Source organism: Arvicanthis niloticus, chromosome 1 (assembly GCF_011762505.2).
Source record: "Arvicanthis niloticus isolate mArvNil1 chromosome 1, mArvNil1.pat.X, whole genome shotgun sequence".
In the NCBI taxonomy this organism is placed as follows: domain Eukaryota; kingdom Metazoa; phylum Chordata; class Mammalia; order Rodentia; family Muridae; genus Arvicanthis; species Arvicanthis niloticus.
The window spans coordinates 150,976,929-150,997,068 of NC_047658.1; the positions used below are offsets into that span (position 1 = coordinate 150,976,929).

A 20,140-nucleotide genomic window follows, 5' to 3' on the forward strand; every position below is an offset into this window, starting at 1 on the left:
TTCTACTTCCGGCGGGGCCGTCCCTAGAGTAGAGATGGCGGCGACGGCAGCCGAGGTTGCGGCCTCTGGCTCTGGAGAGGCCCGGGAAGAGACTGAAGCTCCGGGTCCGGCCTGGGATGAGTCCCAGCTACGAAGTTACAGCTTTCCGACCAGGCCCATCCCACGTCTGAGCCAGAGTGACCCTCGGGCGGAAGAGCTCATCGAAAATGAGGTGGGGGGCGGGGCTGCTGCTGAAGGGGTGGAGGAAGGGACCCAGTTAAGGGGAGAGGTGGGAAACTGACGGGATTGTGGACAGAGACGTGTGAGGCGGGAAAGGGAGATGGTAAGTCAGGAGTGCTTGACAGGAGAAAGTGGTGTGCATTTGACAAGTATAAATATCGTCGAAAAGAACACATTAGCTCCTTGGAATTACTTGATTGATTTTTTTGATGTTTTTGCATAGGAGCCTGTGGTGCTGACCGACACAAACCTTGTGTATCCTGCTCTGAAGTGGGACCTCGAATACCTGCAAGAGAATATTGGCAACGGAGATTTCTCTGTGTATAGTGCCAGCACCCATAAGTTCTTATACTACGATGAGAAGAAGATGGCCAACTTCCAGAACTTTAAGCCGAGGTCCAATAGGGAGGAAATTAAGTTTCATGAGTTCGTTGAGAAACTACAAGCTATACAGCAGCGCGGGGGAGAAGAGCGGTAAGTTGCCCGGTCAGTAGAACTAGGGCATTCATTTTCCTGTACTTGTTTGAAGGTGTGGTGGAATTGGGTAAGAAGAGACTGGCATCTCCAGCCTCTGGGTTCCACGAAGGAATATTCTGCTCCGCTCTTCAGTAAAGGCTTTGAGTTCTTGATGGTTCTTTCTAGCTCGGTGGATGAGAATAGCCTTAGCCTTGAACTGTGAATCGAATTTCCTGTCTTAGGTAGATAGGGTGATGGTTGCCTTGCAGGGTCAGTTGGATGAAAGAAAGGCTTGACCATGCCTATGTGGGACTTATAATAAGACTGAAGGCATACGTTGTTCAAAGTGAGAAGTCATTTTGTGTTTCTGTTTGGGAGGGCTGTCCCAGGGTTCTGAAATTTCAACCTCAAAAGAAGATTCTTACTTAAAATCTTTTGACTTCTTGAAAAACAAAAGGCAACTGTGTTTTATGTGTGCAGGTATTTGTTTTTTTGTTGTTTTGTTTTGGGTTTTGGTTTATTTTTTTTGGGAGGTGGGGCAGACACTCACTCTGGAAGTCTGACTGGCCTGGAACTTGCCATATAGACCAGGCTGGCCTCAAACTCACTAAAATCCTCCTGCTTCTGACTTGAGTGCTGAGATTAAGGGTCCACACCACGTGTATTTAATGCCTATAGAGGGCAGAAGGCATTCTGTCCTCTGCAGAGGAGTTACAGACAGTTGTTAACCTCATGTGGGTCCTAGGAACTGAACCCCAGTCTCCTAGAGCTCTTTTTTTTTTTTTTAAAGATGTATTTATTTATTTTATATATATGAGTACACTGTCTATCACCCTCTTAAACATGCCAGAAAAGGGCATTGGATCCCATTACAGATGGTTGTGAGCCTCCATGTGGTTGCTAGGAATTGAACTCAGGACCTCTGGAAAAGCAGTCAGTGCTTATAACTGCTGAGCCATCTCTCCAGCCCGCTACTACAGCTCTTATTGACAGTTTGCAGTCTTTATTTTCAAATACTGTCCTGTCTGGGGACAGTTCATGCTGAAAAGTTCAGTAGTTTGTTATGATTTGGTTTAAGGGACATCAGGACTCTAGCTTTGGGAAGATCAGAACACATTGCTTGATACACTGTTTTATTCCAGTGGTCAAAAATAATTTGGAAAAGTGATTCTTTCTTCCTCTTTGTTTTTGTTTCCTCCTTTGAGGACAGCCCAGTTACGTAGGTTCCAGACAGCAGTCAGTCCCACGTTATAAAATTGTTCCTGGAGAATTGCTTTCACTGAGTACTTAATCGTAAATGACTGTCCCACATTTGGTGGCCGTATCTGGAGTATTCTGTAGTCTCCTGTCTTGTTTCTCTTTCTGGCTTCCTATCACCAGAATGTAACTAAGTGAATAGAGTTTAAATGTCTGGGCCAATGAGATGTTTCATTGGGTAAATGTGCTAAGTGCCAAGTCCGACAGCTTGAGTTAATAATCCGCAAGACCACCATGGTGGAGGAAGAGAACCAGCTCTCACAAGTTGTCCTTTGACCCCCACATTTGTGGCTTACCTTTCTTTCTTTCTTTTTTTCTTTTTCTTTTCTTTTCTTTTTTTTTTTTCTTTTTTTTCTTTTTTTTTTTTTTGGTAAGTATGTGTGCTATACCTGGCAGGGTGGTGTATGTGTGTAGTTGGCAGCACTCAGGAAGTAGAAGCAGAAGAATCAGGAGTTCAGGGCCAGCCTCTCTTATCCTGAGAGAGCCTAAGAGGTTCATTGTAGCTAGTTTTTCCAAGTTACTGAGATTTCTAACCAGTGTTGCCATAACTGTTAGGATTTAAGCAGTAAAGTCCTTTATTTTCACTCATACATGCTTGTCCTGGGTCACTTCATCTTGTTGATTCTTGCACACAAATTGTCTCAGTAGTTACAATCTGGAATTTTGCAGTTGGATGTAGCAAAGGGAAGAACAGAGTAGTGTGGACTATTTCCTAAAATCATCCTTGGAAACAACACAAATCCCTCTGTGACATTGTATCAGTCAATCCAAGTTCTCCCACAAAGAAGGGTAGCTGGTGAGCAGTGTTAGAATCAGCCACAGTGGTCATCAAGGGCCAGAGGAGGTGTGTCAGGTCTTGAGAGTCTGAAAGAAGTCAGATTTATCATAGACTTTGTAGACAGGCTTCCAGGGCACAAAATTGTGTGACATTTCCCTGTGCTTGGACCCTTTTCTATGAAACTTTTAATTCTTAGGTAGTCTGTACTTGGATCCAAAGCATTTCGTCTTTGAAGAGCTTGTTGTGGAGCAGAGCTCAGATAAGGAGAACGAATTCAGCTCTGTGACTACTGTTCAACTACTTGCATGACTACAGGTGTTCTGTTGGAGATGCTAGTAACAGCCTTGAGTTTCCAGGTAGAGAGGTACTACCATGGACCGATCACATATACTGATGGACCTTTTTTCTTGGGGAATGTAGGTTGTATCTGCAGCAAACACTCAATGACACCGTGGGTAGAAAGATTGTCATGGACTTCTTGGGTTTTAACTGGAACTGGATTAATAAACAGCAGGGGAAGCGTGGCTGGGGGCAGCTGACCTCTAACCTGCTGCTCATCGGCATGGAAGGTAAGGAACGCTTCCCAAAGCATGGCTCTGCATCATGCAGACGTGAGTTCTAATCCTGTCTCCACCACTTATTAGCCCTGTCCTGTGAACCAGTCACTGAACTTTTTAAGTCCTCAGCGTTCTCATCTGCAAAAGGAACAAGATAGCATTTTATAAGTAGCTACCACAATTGAAGGAGATAATGTCTAATTTAAGTCATTTGGATAGTGCCATGCAGTCTTGAGGGAGTTCTTTTCCTTTCTCAGTTGTGCTGTGAGCACAGAGGCTTAGATAGGGAGACCTCCTTGGAATGCTGCTGCATTCCATTGCATTGCAGGGTGTTGAGGGATCTATTCCTGTACAAATGGAATTTTTTTTTTTTTTAAAGACAGGGTCTCACTGTGTAGCTCTGGCTTGCCTGGAACTCAGTACATAGACCAGGGTGGCCTTGAAGTCACAGAGATCCACCTGAGTGCTGGGATAAAAGAAAGGCTGTATCACCGTGCTTGGCAGAAACTATTTTTCTAATATGGTGAAACCTTATCTCTTAAATACATACTTACGGAGTTCAAAATTGAAAGGATATAAATAGGCATTAGCCGTCAGTCTTCTCCGATTCCTCTCAGCTTCTCTGTTTTCCTCTCCAGAGACGCTTCATGGCATACTCATTTGTGTTTCTTGTTGGGAACTTTTATATAGACACAAGTAAATATGTAAATGTGTTTTGATTTTTTTAAATGGTTTTTAAATTCTTAATCTTATGTGTATGAATGGTTTGTGTACATGTGTGAATGTGTGTATATATGTGCACCTTCTGTGTACCTGGTGCAGGTGGATATAAGAAGGGGGCAATGGGTCCCCTCAAACTGGAGTTAAGGTGGTTATAAGCCATCATGTGGATGCTAGGAATCCAACCCTGGTCCTTTGCAAAAGCAACAAGTGCTCCAATCTGCTGCGCCACCTGTCTGGCCCTTTGCTTTTTGTTTTGAGTAGGAAGAAGTGTTTAAGTGCTGTCCAGGAGAAGTAACACTGTTTGCAGGGTGGAGTTATCTTTCAGTGTCCATCACTGGCTCAGTGCTAAGCCATCAACAGCTGTGTGATTGCTGAGTAAAGTTGGTGGTGAAAGAAACAGAATAATGTCATTGACCTGATTGAGCTCCTAAGTCTCTTCTCCTTTGACTGGTATTTCCTCAGATTTGTACTTTTTAATAGCACTAGTAAAGAGTTTTCTCACAGGGCAGCTTATGAATTGACATTCACCTGCCCCTTTAAAATCAACTTTGCCTTTTTAGGAAAAATGCAGTTCTGCTTTCCCTGGCTCTGGGTTAATCTCCAGCTTTCCTTTGCTGTGGCCAGGAGCAGGGAAGCGGGAGCCTCTGGTAGAGGTGCGAGGACTGCTTTGAGGATGCCGTTGGACTGTCCACAGTGGGAAGGCAGCCGTGTTGGCACACTAGGTGTTTAGTTTATGACAGGGTTTCACTGTATATCCCTGGTTGGCTATAAACATACTGTGTAGCTCAGGGTAGCCTGGCATTCACAGCAGTGCTTCTGCCCAGCCTCCTGAGTGCTGTGTACCAGCAAGTTCTCTAGACTCACATTGTACAGAAGGTACAGCTGTGACCTTAGCTATACAGGATAGATGGAATGTGCATTAGGGCAGAACTAATTCAAAGGAGCAGTGTGTGTGTGTGTGTGTGTGTGTGTGTGTGTGTGTACGTGTACACATATACATGTATATGTATATATATTGTGGTACTGGGGATTGTCAGGTCCTTGTGCATGCTGGCAAGTGCTTTACCATTAAGCTGCCCCAGCTGTTTTTAAAACATTTTCATGTTAAATCAGAGTCTTGCTAAGTTGTCCATGCTGGCTTTGAAATTATGATCCTCCTGCTTCAGACTCTCAAGTAGCTGGAATCAGGCCTGGCCAAGGTGACATTCTAAGCAATGTCTCTCTCTCTCTCTCTCTTTTTTTTTTTTTTTTTTTTTGTTTTTTGAGACAGGGTTTCTCTGTATAGCCCTGGCTGTCCTGGAACTCACTCTGTAGACCAGGCTGGCCTCGAACTCAGAAATCCACCTGCTTCTGCCTCCCAAGTGCTGGGATTAAAGGCGTGTGCCACCACTGCCCAGCTACAATGTCTCTTAAATTCTGCAGCCCTCTTCAGTAATTCAGTAATCTTTCTCTCCTTGAGAGTCAGCAGCCCAGTGTTGCTCTGAGTGATGCTGTATCCCACAAGTGTGGTGAGGTGAAGAACTCCTCAGGAGAGTGTGTGCCGTCAGTACCAGTCCTGTCCATCGTCACTCATTGTTTTGCTGTCCTTGGATTCTTGCCATAGTCAGGAAGAGTGTAAGCTTGTTGCCTGTCAGACTTATTTAATGAACTCTTGCTGCCAATAAGGGCATCAGCCACCATTGAGGATAATTTCCTGGCTGATGATAGACCTTGCCCATTAATGGTTGCTCAAGATTACTACTCATAAAATGGAACACTTGACTGATTGACTACAAGTTAAGTTAACCTTGGCCCGGAGGACAGCTAGCAGCACTGAGCTGTGTCTGCATGTCACTTGTGCAGTGGGAGCCACTACCTCAGCTAAGAAGGTGTCTTTTTTGTTGTTTTTGTTGGTTTTTTTTTTTTGTTGTTTTGTTTTTGCAGGAAACGTGACCCCTGCTCACTATGATGAGCAGCAGAACTTTTTTGCCCAGATAAAAGGCCACAAGAGATGTATCTTATTCCCTCCGGATCAGTTCGAGTGCCTCTACCCATACCCTGTCCATCACCCCTGCGACAGGCAGAGCCAGGTGAGCTGATGTGGTCTCAAGAGGGTGGAGAACTCTGGGCTCTAGGAATGCCTCTGAGATCAGAGGCTGGAATATCTTTGCCCTTCCTTTTGGGGGTGCATCAGGTCTGCTATACAACAAGCCCAGAGGATAATTTCACAGTGTAGCCTACATGTTCCAGGCTCCTGTGATGATCCCAGATATTTGTAAGTATAAACAGAACTAATTGTTGGGGAAGAAACCCCATCATTAATGTTGGAAAACATAGATTTCTTAGTTTGGTTTTGGTGTTTTTGTTTGTTTTTTGTCCAGTTTCATCAATTACAAATGCCTCCACCAACTTTAACAACTGTTCTCTTTTAATGTGTATGCTTCTTTTTGATAGGGAGATGGGTAAATCAATATTTTCTGTGTGAGTGTTTTGCCTGCATATATGTATGTGCACCATGTGCATGCCTGGTGCCTGTGGAGGTCAGAAGAGGATGTTGGATCTCCTGGGACTGGAGTTACGGATGGTTGTGAGGCCACCGTGTAGGTGTGGGGACCAAACCTGGGTCCTCTGCAAGAGCAGCAAGTGCTCTCAGCTGTGGAGCCTCTCTCCAGATCCTGACATCCTCTGAGGAGAAAGATGCCTGCTACTTCATGTAGCAGTCTTCCCGTTATAATTTATTTGGGGGGAAAGTCTGGAAAGGTTTGGCTAATGGATGAATCCTTACTCCTCCTGTCTTAAGGCTTTTGAGGAGTTCTTCAGAGCTCAGGAGCACTGAAGTCTAGAATTCATTATAGTGTAATGTGAGCATGGACTTCCTTAAGTTGTTCTCTGAGAGAGCCAGTTAATATCCAGTGTATCCTCTGCATATAAACAGTGAAATCACTTTTTAAGTCATTTTTTTTTTTAAAGCTGCTATAGCAATCACTAGACTGACCTTTTTTTCTTTCTTCACCCTTAGGTGGACTTTGACAATCCTGACTATGAGAATTTCCCCAATTTCCGAAACGTGGTTGGTTATGAAACAGTGGTTGGCCCTGGGGATGTTCTTTACATCCCAATGTACTGGTGAGGAGAGTAGGGATGGGGGCCTCTTGGAATAATTCCTTTCCTGTTTCCAGAAAGCTTTATCTGAGTCCCTTCTCAGTTGTAGCAGGATTATTTACCTGTAGGAAGATTAGCACGTCCAGACTCAACACACTGAGTATAGAGAACAGCTCTCTCTTAAGAAAGGGAGACAATTCCTCAAATCCAAAGAGATCTGTATTCCCTGTACTAGCTCTTCATTATTTGGAAACCAAATGCCACAGCCCCCAGCCCACTGTGTGTTTCACAAGATGAGCTTAAAGCACCTGTCTTCACGCTTTCCTTTAACTGAACTATATGAGTTATGGTTAAAGGTAGTTCCTGAGCTCTTGCTTCTTTTGTAGGGGGCTCCCACCCCTAAGAGAATCAAATATCCTCTCAGAGCTCATCCTTGTCTCTAGAACATACATAGGAGCCCCTTCTTTCTTTTCTTTTTCTTTTTAATAGGTGGCACCACATAGAGTCATTACTAAATGGGGGAATTACCATCACTGTGAACTTCTGGTATAAGGTGAATATTTGTGGGGTTTTCTTGTTGTTGTTGTTATTGATATATATATACACACAGAAATATAATTTTTTATTTGTGTGTGTGTGTGTGTGTGTGTGTGTGTCCGTGTGTCTGTATGGAACTGGGGCTGGGGTGAAGTAGCCATATGACTGGAAGTGGTTTGGGCTGGGCTGGGGTTGTTGATTATCCCTGGATGTGATTTGCAGGGAGATGGAGAAGAATAAAATTGAACTGTTCTTTTTCTAGAAGGGAGGCTGGGACTAGAGAGGTAATGCTGTAAGCCTGGTTAAAGGTCGTTTCTGAGCCTTTGCTTCCTTTGTAGGGGGCTCCCACCCCTAAGAGAATCGAATATCCTCTCAAAGCTCATCAGAAAGTAGCCATCATGAGAAACATTGAGAAGATGCTTGGAGAAGCCTTGGGGAACCCACAAGAGGTAAGGACTGAGGACATTCTCTGTAGCTCCTCTGTCTCAGTAGTGCTGTCTTCTCCATAGACTTGATTTGTATATTTAGGAAATCTTTTTTCTGTCGAGAGCTGGGCTTGACTGGCGGATCCATTATAATCTGTTCCATGCTAGTAGTAACGTTTGCCTTGGGGCATGTGTGCCATCTGGGGACCCCTGAGCGGATTCTTGTGGAATGGGAAGTGTGTAATAAGGCATCTCCTTGTGCTCTCCCAGCTGGGCAGGTACATTACTGGTCCATTGGATAAAAGGGGGAGGTGTGTGTTTTACTTGCTTTACCTCCTTCCTATAGTCAGCCTCAGCATCAGGGGCCTATGGGGTTGAGAGCACCACTACTAACTGCAGGTGGCCTTTTGTTGAAGATGGTGAAGCATTTAAAATTCTTCAGGCACATTGGAAAAGTCTACAGACACACTTTCAGGTGTTCGAGGGTTATTGGCTCCTCAGACCATTTTCTGTCTGATGGCTGCTGCTTGCCCATACACAGGGTATTATAAAAAGGAAGGAAAATCATCTGGGCCTCCAAAGGGTCACTGCCCTAGAATACTAAGTTGATATTCAGGAATGTTGATTAGAAAACTTACAAGATCTGAAGATCATTTCCCTGCTCTTAGCTGAATATTGCTTGTCTCCAGGCACACCCAGTCCTGCCAGGGTCAGGAGATAGGTGGTTCTGACCAGCTTCTTATATCTCTTTACAGGTGGGGCCTTTGTTGAACACCATGATTAAAGGCCGTTACAACTAACCTGCCAGAGGTCAAGACCTCCTGCCAGGTGACTGCTGTCCTGTCCACATGCTTCGTTGATGAGGACAGGACACTCCAAGCACTAGTATTGCACGCTGCACTTAATGGACTGGACTCTTGCCATGGCCCTGGAGGCAGGTGTCTGAGGCAAGGCAGGGTAGTTGACTCCACTCCCATTTGGAAAGGTTTCTCACCCTTGCCTCTTGAGCCCCAGAACCTTCCCTCTTTGTCCCCCTGAAGTCCTGCATTTAGTGTGTGGAGTCCCAGCTTCTGGTTGTAATCATGTCTGTGTTAGTCTGTTAACCTCAGGGTGTGTGTGTGTACATGTGTGCATATGCATGTGTGTATACACACACATGCATGTATCTGTTCCTTGTTCCCTCTTCCTGGGTCAGGATGTCACTTCTGGCTCTCAGCTCCTGTCTCCTGAAGCCTCAGTGGCTTAACCTGGGAGGAGAGATGCTCCTGTATCTCTACAGCGTCTGGGCTGTGGTGCCAGAATGAATCTGCACGTCAGTCTGCCGTCTGCCAGTTTTTGCAGCATAGTCAGGCTACAAACCAGGTGGCAATAACTGCTGGGACCCTAGTGGGGGCATTGAGAAGGAGGCTTATCTCTGGGAGCCTAGGTAGCCTTCTAGAGGAAGAGGATTAGATAGGATTCCAGGTGAGAACTACATGCTCAAGCCATACATAGAAGGAAAACTTGGGGACCTAAAAACAGAGGATTGTGCGTATGTCTAAATATAGGCAGATGCAGCTGTTCTCTGTCAGTACCAGCTCTTGCCCCTGTGCTGCACTAAGGGGATTCTAGCTCTGACTTCTTTGGGCTTCAGGGGTATGAACCTCTGCATGTGTGTGTACACATCTGCACACTTGTATGTATGTGTGTTCACACTTGCCATCCTTCTTGCTTACTAAGGTTCTCTACTGCTTACATTGTCCAGTGTGACAGTACGGTGTGAACCCCAGATACTGCCTGACTTAGCCTTTAGCTTTTAAACTTGGATTTTAGCCATCCTATCTTGGTCAGACCTTACTGCAGCCTACCTAAAGCTGACTGGCTCAAGCCTCCAGGTCCCGTGTCTTTCCCTGTCCAGGCCACATCCCCTGCTCCTGCTGAGCTTCCTGGCTGAGTAGATGAAATGGGGTCAAACTTAGGCAGCTAACTTAATACCTTTCATCCACCTCAGGGCAAGGGAAAAAATGTCCTCTTGCCTCTTGGAGCCAGCGCCTCTGTCAGACCCAACAAAGCGTGGCATGACAGCTGGAGTAGAACTGGTAGAGCTTGGAGACAGAATTTACTTTTCTGTTGGTTCTGTTTATGGGAACCCTCCTTAGGGCTGCAGCTCGGAGCTGGGCAGCTCAGTGTTACACAGCACAGAGCGCCATCATTCACATCTGTTAAGAGGGAGTGGTGGCCCTGTGTCCACTTACCTCAAGTCCCTTCTCCATCATCCATTTCTCTAAAATCTGAGTTAGAAGTCTGATTTTATTCTTTCCTTTGTCACCTTTAATCCCCTTCCCTGTAGATTTGACCTCCAGTGTGCAAGCTGTGGGTCTTAGCCCTGAAGCTCAGCTTGCAGTGCCCCATGGACTGAAAAGATGCATGTGTATGCTTGCGCACCCCTGTGTGCACTTAGGGGAAGGGATCTTTAGTACCCCTTTCTGGGGGCTATGATGCAACGTGGGTGTGCAGACCTGGTACCTTCTTGAGTATAGCTCTTTAAATTCACCCAGTGCTGGACAGCGTGATTACAATAAACTCATGCCTCCATCTCTTTTGGGAAAGAGGAACATAGCAGAGGAGCAAGGCAGAGCGGTATCAATTTGGCCACCATGACGGATTTTCATTCTCAGCAGATCTATGGCCCCGGCTCTGCCCTCAAAGGTGTCAGATGTGTAGCAGGGGTCTGCTTAGTTGATCCTTCAGTCTACTCTGCCTCTCACGGGTCTGACCTAGAGTGGCTGGGAGAAAGGAGAGAAAAGGTGAGCTCTGGGACCATCACAGGATTGGCTCTGATGCTGGTATGATGTCATAGCTGTTCCTGATTTTAGACACCTGATATGTACCTATTGCTTTTAGTTCTGTCCCTCCCAATGCTGCATGATAGCTTCTTACTTCACAGATGAAGAAACCGCTCAGAGAGTAGGAGAAGAGTGGTAGTCAAGACCAAACTAATGCTGTTTGGCTCTAAAGCCACCCCTCCCCTGATCCTCCATTTCTTCCAAATGCTGTTGGTTCTCTACCTCACCTCAAGCCTTGTTCCCCAGACAGTGTGCAAGCAGGCTCAGGCAAGAGGGTGTGGAAGGGTGAAAGGTTTGGGGGCTTCAGCTAGGGACATGGGAAAGCTGCCTGGAAAGCCATATTAACAAGTGAAAGGTTCTGGGAAGAAGTGGAAGAGTGAGCCCTGGCTCTGCTGGGGAGGGGTGCTGTGTATTCTGGAGTGTAGGTCTCATATCTCCTCTCAACACACCTCTGCATTCGATTCAGGTTCCGCTGGGCCACTTCCTCCTGTGAATGACATGCAGGATCTCACCTAGGTTAGGGCTGTTGAGGCTTCAGTTGTACTTGCAACAGAAGAAGCATTGCTACAGTGTCTACCCATTCTAGCCAGCAGCACAAGAGTCAGATGTGCCAAGGAAGGTGGAGACTTGGGCTTGTCCTGGGGTCAGCCATGTTGCAAGCTCTCACATTTATATCAGCAGTACAGTGAAAACTACTGTTTTGTGAAGTCAAATATTTGCTGGGGGGTTGGAGTTACGGGGTGGAGGAGGGGCTGTTCTGGGCATCAGTTGAGCAGATGCCCAGGATGCCTGGGGGAGACCAGCTTCCCCTACAAATCAGAGCTCTAAATTACAAGGTTTTTACCAACGCGAACAGTTGGGGGAAGTCGTCTGCTCTCATTTGCGTAATGGTTTCTGTCACTGGTGATTAGACACAGGATGAAGGAAAAGAAATTTGACAATTAGGAATGAGCCATCATTAATCTGAATCTGTTAGGAGACAGAGAGAGGAAGGATCCTTACTAGTGGGCCAACCCAGTATGTGGAGACACTCCCTGTCCCTGACCCCAGAATCTTCTGGGCCACATACCCTTTTGGAGTTCCCACAAGTATGGGTAGAGCTTGCATGCCTTCATAGACTACGAGTCCAGTCCCAGCTTGAGGTTGATTTGCAAACCGACATCTTTCTGCATGAGCCCCGCAAAGTTGAAGGTAGCTGAGTGAGTGGTGGGCACAGTAGGCTAGTTATGATGTGTGCTTAGTTACAGGAGGTGTTTCTGTAGTCAACACTGTTAAGCTCCACCAGTGACAGAGAAGGATCTGTCACTTCCCAGCACTTGAGCTTGTGCAGGAAACCTGATCTTTATCAAAGCCCAGACCCTGGTGGAAGTTGGAAAGGAGACCACTTAAAGAGTAGCAGAGCCGAGGTGTGTGCAAGGAGGGCTGGTGTGAGGAAGAGCGGGGTGCAGCACAGGCTGCCTGGGGAGGAGACTCTTCCTCAAGCCTCTCAGCAGCATTGACTGCCTCTGCATCAGTGAGCCGTTGCTGTGGGGAGCGTTGAGGTTCCTGGCTCAGTGACCCAGTGATGTGGCTATTAAAAAGGTGTGGAGAATCCAACTTAGATCTTCCAGTGTCTGAGACTTACCTCACCACTCACCCCCGTCCCTTCAAATGCCTACGAATAGTAATCTGTACCAAGTAGTAGTCCTCACCATTAATGTGTTCCTTAGATCCCAGGTCCCCTCAAGGCTTGGGGAGAGGGGGCTCCTCTGTCTCTTTTCATAATGTGAACTTCTCAAGGATGGTGCTATCTCAGTCCTTGGTAAGTTCCCTACCTCTGTTGTCTTTCATCCTTCAAAACTTGGTGCAGAATTTAGCAAGGGCTACCAGCAGTGACCCTCTGATCAGTTTTACCTAGATGGCCAGGTGTGGGGATGAGGGTAGCTCAGGGTTCTAGAGCCCAGACCTTTCTGGTTCCTATTTCTCTTGGCGTCCTCTTAACCCATCTCTAAGTGGCTCTTTGAGCTTTCGCATACCCAGGCTCTCAGTAGCCTCTTTACCAAGGCTCTTTTCTTCAAAGAAGCTCTCTGGCTCCTATGCTGGACAGCTTGGCTAGAGGCTCCCTCTCCGCAGGGTTTCTCTCTGTCCCTGCTTCACTTCTGACCTCAGGTAGCTCTGCTGCTGTGTCCCTGCTGCGTTGCTGTGTCTGTCTGCTCTGTTCACTTGCCATTCCTTGGTCTTTCCATGCTGGGTCAGCTTGTCCTGCTCTGGCGGTCCTTTCTACTATGTCTTCAGTCAGCGCTGTTTAACTACAGACCCATAGGGTCCTGACTGCAGCCCTGTTTTGAGCACTTTGGGGATGTTTCTGGAGGAATAGAGGCTCAGAAACTGGTGTCCTCAAGGCCCATGGGCCTGTGATTAGCGATGCCTTGGAGACAATTGGGGAGGGACCTGGAGAGGTGAAGTACTTCGAGAAAGAGGCCAGGCTCGGGAAACCAGGGTAGCAGGAGCCAGCTCTGTGTTTCCATCTGAGTGTACCCTCGTGCCTTAGGGTCCAGCAGTTCAGGGATGAGGGACATTTTCTGAATGTCTCCTAATTTCTCTCAGGTCTTTGGCTCAGTGTCACCAAGTTTGACAGACCCCTTCATTCCTGAGCTTGCTAGAAGGGAAGCAGCATATTGAGTAGTCTGGTGTCAAGAGTGGAGGCCTCCCATGAGAAAGGCTTGAATGGTAGGGGACAAGAGGAAGGGCCCAGTGGTCCGTCAGCTTATCACCAGATGACTCTCCATTCCTCCAAGAGAATAAGTACAACAGTTGATTCAAGAAGTTTCTTTAAAACTGCCCGCCCTCTTCACCTAAAATCTGTTCTCATGTTAGGAAGGAATGTGTGTCCTTAATTTTCAAGGGGAAACAGTCTAGTGTTTAAAAGCATGTGTCTGGGGTCTGGTCCCTTCGGTACATTTCTAGCTTGCTACTTACCAGCTGGGTTTGACCTTGGTTGATTCATTTAACCTGAGTCTGTTTCCTTTACTATAATGACTTGTGGGGGTGGGGGTTTGAAAATATCTACCTCAGGGTTGCTGGATTAACTGAAATAATGTCTGTAAAGCTTTAGCACAGTGCCTGGCAAGCACTTAATAAATGGCTGTGGTGGTGGTGGTTTATAGTATGACTTATTTTAAAAATTTGGCTTCAGTGATGTATAAGATTTCCAGTGACACATCCTCTCTAAACCCATGCCTCTTCTGCCTGGTCAACCAGACTCCTGCTCACTGCTGCCTGGGCGTCTGAGCCCCGCACTGACCTGTTGTGGGAGCGCAGTTGCTCCTCCTTCCTGGAGAAGCTATTGCCTCTCACACACCTAGACACTGACACAGGTGTGAGCACCTACCCCTGCTCACACAGGTCTCCCAACTGTCACAAGGACCTGTTGCCACTCCTTGTAAATTCCTCTGGAAAAGAGTATGACAGCTGCGGCCCCTGTGGCTCACTTTTATGACATTCAGTGTGTTTAAATGACAAGTGTGTTGAGATTGCTCGAGGGCATAGGGAATTCTAATTGAAGAAAATGGGTGGGCGTTAACATACTGTTTGTTAAGTGCTTCTGTTTCAGGCACTGTGCTAGTCCCTTGCACTGAGTGCTCCTGGTTCAGTAGGGGAGTTAAGGTTGCATGTGGACAAGCACCTCACTCAACTCACAGTAGGGTACCGACAGTAGGGTGGCCGCCTATGGAACAATACAGCCCGAACTGATAACTGGAAGATATGTAGCTACTCAGGTTGCAGGAAAAGTAGAAGGTGTGTTTCTGCCCAACTTTCTCTTGTGTCTAGTCTGCCCAAAGAGTTTGCCAGAGAAAGGACCAGATGTAGTAACAGGAAAAGAATAAAAACCTTTGGTTAGTCACAGAAATCTGGCAATCTGCTTGCTGGCCCACATTTGTTGTGAAGGGCAGATAGATTGGACTGGACTACTTAAAGTGCCCCACTGACCTCTCGGACAGCCTAGCCGCTAAACAGGTTACTCAGGCTTCAGCCTGAAATTTACTTGTGTGTGTGAGATTACCAGCACCTCCCACAATGGGATCCCACTGATCTTCTGGACTCTGTACCACCCCTGGCTACCTCCCTTTGTCTTAGGGTGCCAAATTTTGATGGTTCCCTCTTCAGCCGTGAAGCCTCTCCAGGCTCTGGTGCTAGCCCCATTAGGGGTTTAGCCTTATGCTAAGCTGTCCCTCTGGGCAGCAGGGAATTTAGAGTCACCTGCAGTCACCTCTTTTATGTAATTCTGGCCTTGGGCCTTGACTTTCTTCCCCATTGCACCAGCCAAATTTATTGGTTTATTCTTTTTGCTTAAGACCTGTTCACTTGGTCATTAAGGTCAATCCTGTCTTTAGGGAAGCTCTGTACATTAACCCAAAGTCGGCATGTGTGGACCAGGTTTTTATTCTGTTTGAGTAGATAGTGTGTAGTGCAGTGTAGGGGAGAGGTTGAGAACGATGAACACACACTGGGTCTGCCGTTCTGCATGACTTTAAGGAAGTACAAGTTGGCTGGACTTGAGCTCTTCATCGCCACACACTGGACAGTTACACAAAACAAGCTAGGTGAGGAAAGGCTCAGCCGTGCTCCTTATCCTCCAGGGTCCAGGCTTCTGTCCTTACAGCTTCCCAACTAGGTCCTGTGGCCAGTTGTCAGCGCCTGAGCAGGGCACAGGGGTGAGCATCAACCGCTCAAGGCTCCTTCCCCTCATCAGTGACTTGCAGCTTTGTCAGGGACCTTATCCCCATTGCCATCTCTGGGCAGTGATTTTACAGAAGTCATTTTCTACACTATAAAAATACAGAACTGTGAAGTCAATACATTAGACCTATTTTCCTCTCTTGAGGACTAAAGATAATTGTCTTTAAAGATAATCGAAGGTTTGTACTAGCTGGTGACAGTAAGGGATGGAAGGAGATGCTGGTGTGTGCAGGGTGTCACAGTAGGGCCACAGTGTTGCAAACAAAGTTGTCACATGCTGTTGCACTAGTCTGCAGGCAGATCACCCCTGGCTAGAAGATGTTGCTTCTGCACATCTTTGAAATTTCACTTCTGCCTGTCCTTTATAGTCAGCATAGCCATGGCTCTTTGAAGGACTTGCATGACACACCGCTGTGGCCACCATGCATGAGTCTGAGTCCTCACTTAACCACTTCCTAACGCTAACCTTAGTTAACGTCTTTGGGCCCCAGCTTCCTGGTTTGGTCTGTGAAATAACAGGTAGCTTGCAACGGTGAGGGTTTGTGAGGCAACTTCAGACCCAGCTCAGAGAGGGCACTTGGGAAATGTGTTTTATTACAAAAACTATAGTGTTTTCTGGGTGCAGGAAGAAAATCTGCCAGTAGTAGAACTTTAATTACTTTACCCTGATTCTCCAGATACAGTTCTCAAAGAATTCACACAGAATAGGTGTAGCTGAGGTGAAGAAAGAAAAAAAGAGATCATAGGTGATGGAGGGGACTAGAAATCCATAAAGCAGGGCTGTGTTAAAGATGGTTCTGCCAGGACAGGATCTCAGGGAGCAGGGATCGAGACCCAAACCTGTTGAAGGGGCAAGAGGGTGTGCAGGGAACAGCTGCTGGGTGGGAAGAATTTAAGTGTCCGGGTGGTGACTAAAGCACAGAGTGGAGGCTGTTTGGTTCTGCTATGCCTCAGCCACTCATCTTTAAAGTCACCACTACCACTGCCTTTTGGGGTTGCTTTCACATGAAAGCATTACAGAACATAAACACTGTAAAGGCCCCTTCCGGAGTTGTTCCTGAGACTGAGGGTTGGGGGAGCTTTTATAGAGAGGTGGGCCACAGGAGTTCAGATTTTCAGATTACAGGTTGTCATGGCCTTAGCTGGGAATCAGCATGTCCATCAGAATACTGCCATCCTGCCACATCTGACTGGCTAGAATTCTCAAGAAGTAAAAGCACTGTATGCAAGAGAGCCTTCTGAAGTTGTGTAGACTACGCTTGAATTTTGGTTTCACTTTTGCCTTATGTTGACTGTCAATTACTTTGAGCTTGAATACATTAACAGGTGCCCTCATATGGCTTCTAGAAATGAATGAAGTGAGATTGTGAACTCGGTGCCTGGTGTATGTTAGCTTCCTTTGCTCCTTGGAGGCAGGTTGTTTGTCCAACAGAGGAGGAAAGACTTGGTTGTTTGTGTCTTAGCATGAACAGTGCCAAAATTTCCTTTCTCTTTTGGGGAGATCTGTGGCCCCAAGGGAGTAAGAATAGAGTCACAGGAGGGGAGTGTAGAACTACGGTATTGAACATGGGGTGGGCTGTCTTTGATCATCTAGTCCTCATGGGGACTGAGTACATACAGCAGACTGAGAGGAGGAGAAAGAGGGTACCACCGTGTGCTGTAAGAAAGGCCAGGTAAGGACAGAACTCAGCTAAGGATGAGGAGATGAGAACTCTCAGCAGAACCCTGTGCCCACAGGTCAAGCCTGCGAGAGAACGACAGCCGGCCAGGCTGCATCGTGGCCCACCAAGAAAGGAAACAGTAGAAAGGATATGGTATTGAAGTGGGAAAATGTTTTAATTATTTTTAGAGCCAAGAAATTGCACCACCTAGTCAAGATGTAGGATAAATACCTAAGCTGGGTTCTAGAATTTCGTGAGCAAGTACAGCTGGGGGCAGAAGAGCATCAACCCAGCACATGGGCCGACGGCAACTTTGGTTTATGCTGGAAACCCTGTGACTGTGCTTTACATACCCACAAGTAGGAGTTTCTAGGTTCCTTAATCCTGTTGGTGCCTAACCAAGGTTTCTGGCTATTTTGCAATCTCAGTCATCTAAAACAATAGCCCGGATACATGGGGTGATTTCATTGCATTCTTGCTAGACAAGCATCTAGCTAGGGTGGAGGCTTCAGAAAAAAGGGTAAGTATGTTTAATTGCATCAAACTCGTGTCACTGCTGTTTGCTTCAAATAATTTGTAGGTTTGGGGGCTTTGTTTTGGTTTGTGTTTTTGAGATGGTCTCATGTCACCCAGACATACTTTGAACTCTGTCCTGCTGCCTCAACCTTTAAGTGCTGTCTTAAGTGTGTGTACTCACACATGTTCTCTTAGTTAAATCCTTGACATACAGAGGAGAGTTTGTTACAATAAGCAGGTTTGCTGTGTAATGCCAACATTTTAAAAGTACTTAGTGCTTAAGTTGATTTTTTAAAATCAACTTTAAAAACTGAGTTTTTTAAAGTCTCACTTCTTTCTGTGTAGTTTGGGACATTTAAAATGACTAAGACCTTGCCTTAAATCCTTATGAAAGTTAGTTTGGGTCAAATGAATGAAGTACTTAAGAAATCAAAGATGGTTGTGCTGGCCTGTGCCACCTATAATCCTGGCATTTCGAGGGCTTTGCTGAAAGCTATAGCAAGACCTGTCTCAAACAAAACAGAAAGTAAATACATCAAATAATATTTGCCATTTTCATACTTAAGGGGTTTAAATGTAATCGAGATACTCTGTTTTATAAGCAAATAAATTCAGAGATTTGTAAGCTTAATTTAAACACTTACAGAAAGAACTGAAGCTTGAATTAGCCTGAGTAGTTGTTTCTATGGAGCAGAAAAGTCATCCCTATAGCCTGAGAGCTCTCTTGACTGGATTTCAGCCATGTCAGTCCACCTCCCAAGTACACACAGCTGGCAGTCAAGAGAGTACACCACTGCTAGAGCACAGGGCATCCAAGAGGGGCACCACTGTTAGTCAGAGCACAGGGCATCCAAGAGGGGCCACCACTGTTAGTCAGAGCACAGGGCATCCAAGAGGGGCCACCACTGTTAGTCAGAGCACAGGGCATCCAAGAGGGGCCACCACTGTTAGTCAGAGCACAGGGCATCCAAGAGGGGCCACCACTGTTAGTCAGAGCACAGGGCATCCAAGAGGGGGCACCACTGTTAGTCAGAGCACAGGGCATCCAAGAGGGGCCACCACTGTTAGAGCACAGGGCATCCAAGAGGGGCCACCACTGTTAGAGCACAGGGCATCCAAGAGGGGCACCACTGTTAGTCAGAGCACAGGGCATCCAAGAGGGGCCACCACTGTTAGAGCACAGGGCATCCAAGAGGGGCCACCACTGTTAGTCAGAGCACAGGGCATCCAAGAGGGGCACCACTGTTAGTCAGAGCACAGGGCATCCAAGAGGGGGCACCACTGTTAGTCAGAGCGCAGGGCATCCAAGAGGGGGCACCACTGTTAGTCAGAGCGCAGGTGTTTGGCCAAATAACTACTTTAAAGGTCTTCAAAATTGATAGCATTTAAGTTAGAAATCCCCATCTGAAGAGATTTCTGACTTCTATGCAAAATCAGCCAATCTAAGGACGATAAAGTCAGAGTTCCTACATGACAGCAGTGGCTGGAGCTGAGCAGCAGCTGTGTGCACTCCCATATGCGTTCATTCCAAGTGGTCGGTCTCCATTCTTCATTATTGGACCTTAACACCTGGTTTGTGTCATGTGATCTGTGTGCCCCATATAGACACTTGAGTGAATGGGTGATCCCTGAATTTAAGCTCTCTGGAGTTCCTAACAGCTGATACTGTCTAGCCAAGGATAAGCCAGGAAGAGTGCAAGTTGTGCACATCTCTCTGCTCTCCTTATCTCCAGCAAGGCTGTCTTCCCATCTCATCTGGGTCTAAGGGCTGCTCCCAGCTTGTGTAGGAAATGTGAGAATCCCTTGCTTAGGCTGTGACCAGTCTATGACCAGACAGCTCAGTGGACTTCTGGCCACCTGCCTGGTCTGATGTAGCCTTGACTGCTCTGAGAGGTAACAGGCTCTCCTGGTCTACCTGGTCTTCCTGGGCTTGTGACTCTTCTTCCTCCATCTCTGTCACCACAGCCCACTGCATTACCTAGTTTAGAAGGCAGATGACTGCAGCTTAGGAGACAGGCAGTGGATTTGGAAGTGTTTGATAGACTCCAGTGACCATTTAAGGGGCAGCTAGTAGAAAGCTTTTTAGTTTGTAGGCAAGGGAGGCCACTGCACAACTGTAAGTAGATCTCCAGAGGTGGGAAATATGAAATAGCAGACAGAGAGTCTGAAGCTCAGGAGGATATAAAATAGCAAAGACACTCCCAGGAGATCCTGATGCGCAGAGTCACGAAGGAGGGGCACCATGGGAAGTCTATGAGGTTGTAACTGCACAAATGCTTTGGGGCACATAGAGAGGGCAGGTGTGATCCCAGGGCAAGAGAAATCTCTAAAACAGCTGCCAGGTTCCTCATCATGTCTGTAGATGTGGCAGATACATCTGAACCAA

General features: G+C 46.6%; 1 protein-coding gene across 1 annotated transcript; it reads left to right on the forward strand.

Moving 5' to 3' along the window:
* Window positions 1-3: 3 nt before the first annotated feature.
* Hif1an (hypoxia inducible factor 1 subunit alpha inhibitor) lies at window positions 4-14,006 on the forward strand. Its single transcript, XM_034523242.2, has 8 exons — window positions 4-211; window positions 443-693; window positions 3,131-3,279; window positions 5,914-6,059; window positions 6,989-7,095; window positions 7,561-7,624; window positions 7,947-8,057; window positions 8,789-14,006. The coding sequence occupies exons 1-8, from the start codon at window positions 35-37 to the stop codon at window positions 8,831-8,833; spliced, it is 1,050 nt and encodes a 349-aa protein (XP_034379133.1). The 5' UTR covers window positions 4-34; the 3' UTR covers window positions 8,834-14,006.
* The last annotated feature ends 6,134 nt before the right edge of the window (window positions 14,007-20,140 follow it).

Coding starts and splice junctions, on each gene's coding strand:
- Hif1an (XM_034523242.2), top strand. CDS start 35: ATGGCGGCGACGGCAGCCGAGGTTGCGGCCTCTGGCTCTGGAGAGGCC. Junction 694..3,130: donor CAGCGCGGGGGAGAAGAGCG/GTAAGTTGCCCG, acceptor TGGGGAATGTAG/GTTGTATCTGCAGCAAACAC. Junction 7,096..7,560: donor CTTTACATCCCAATGTACTG/GTGAGGAGAGTA, acceptor TCTTTTTAATAG/GTGGCACCACATAGAGTCAT.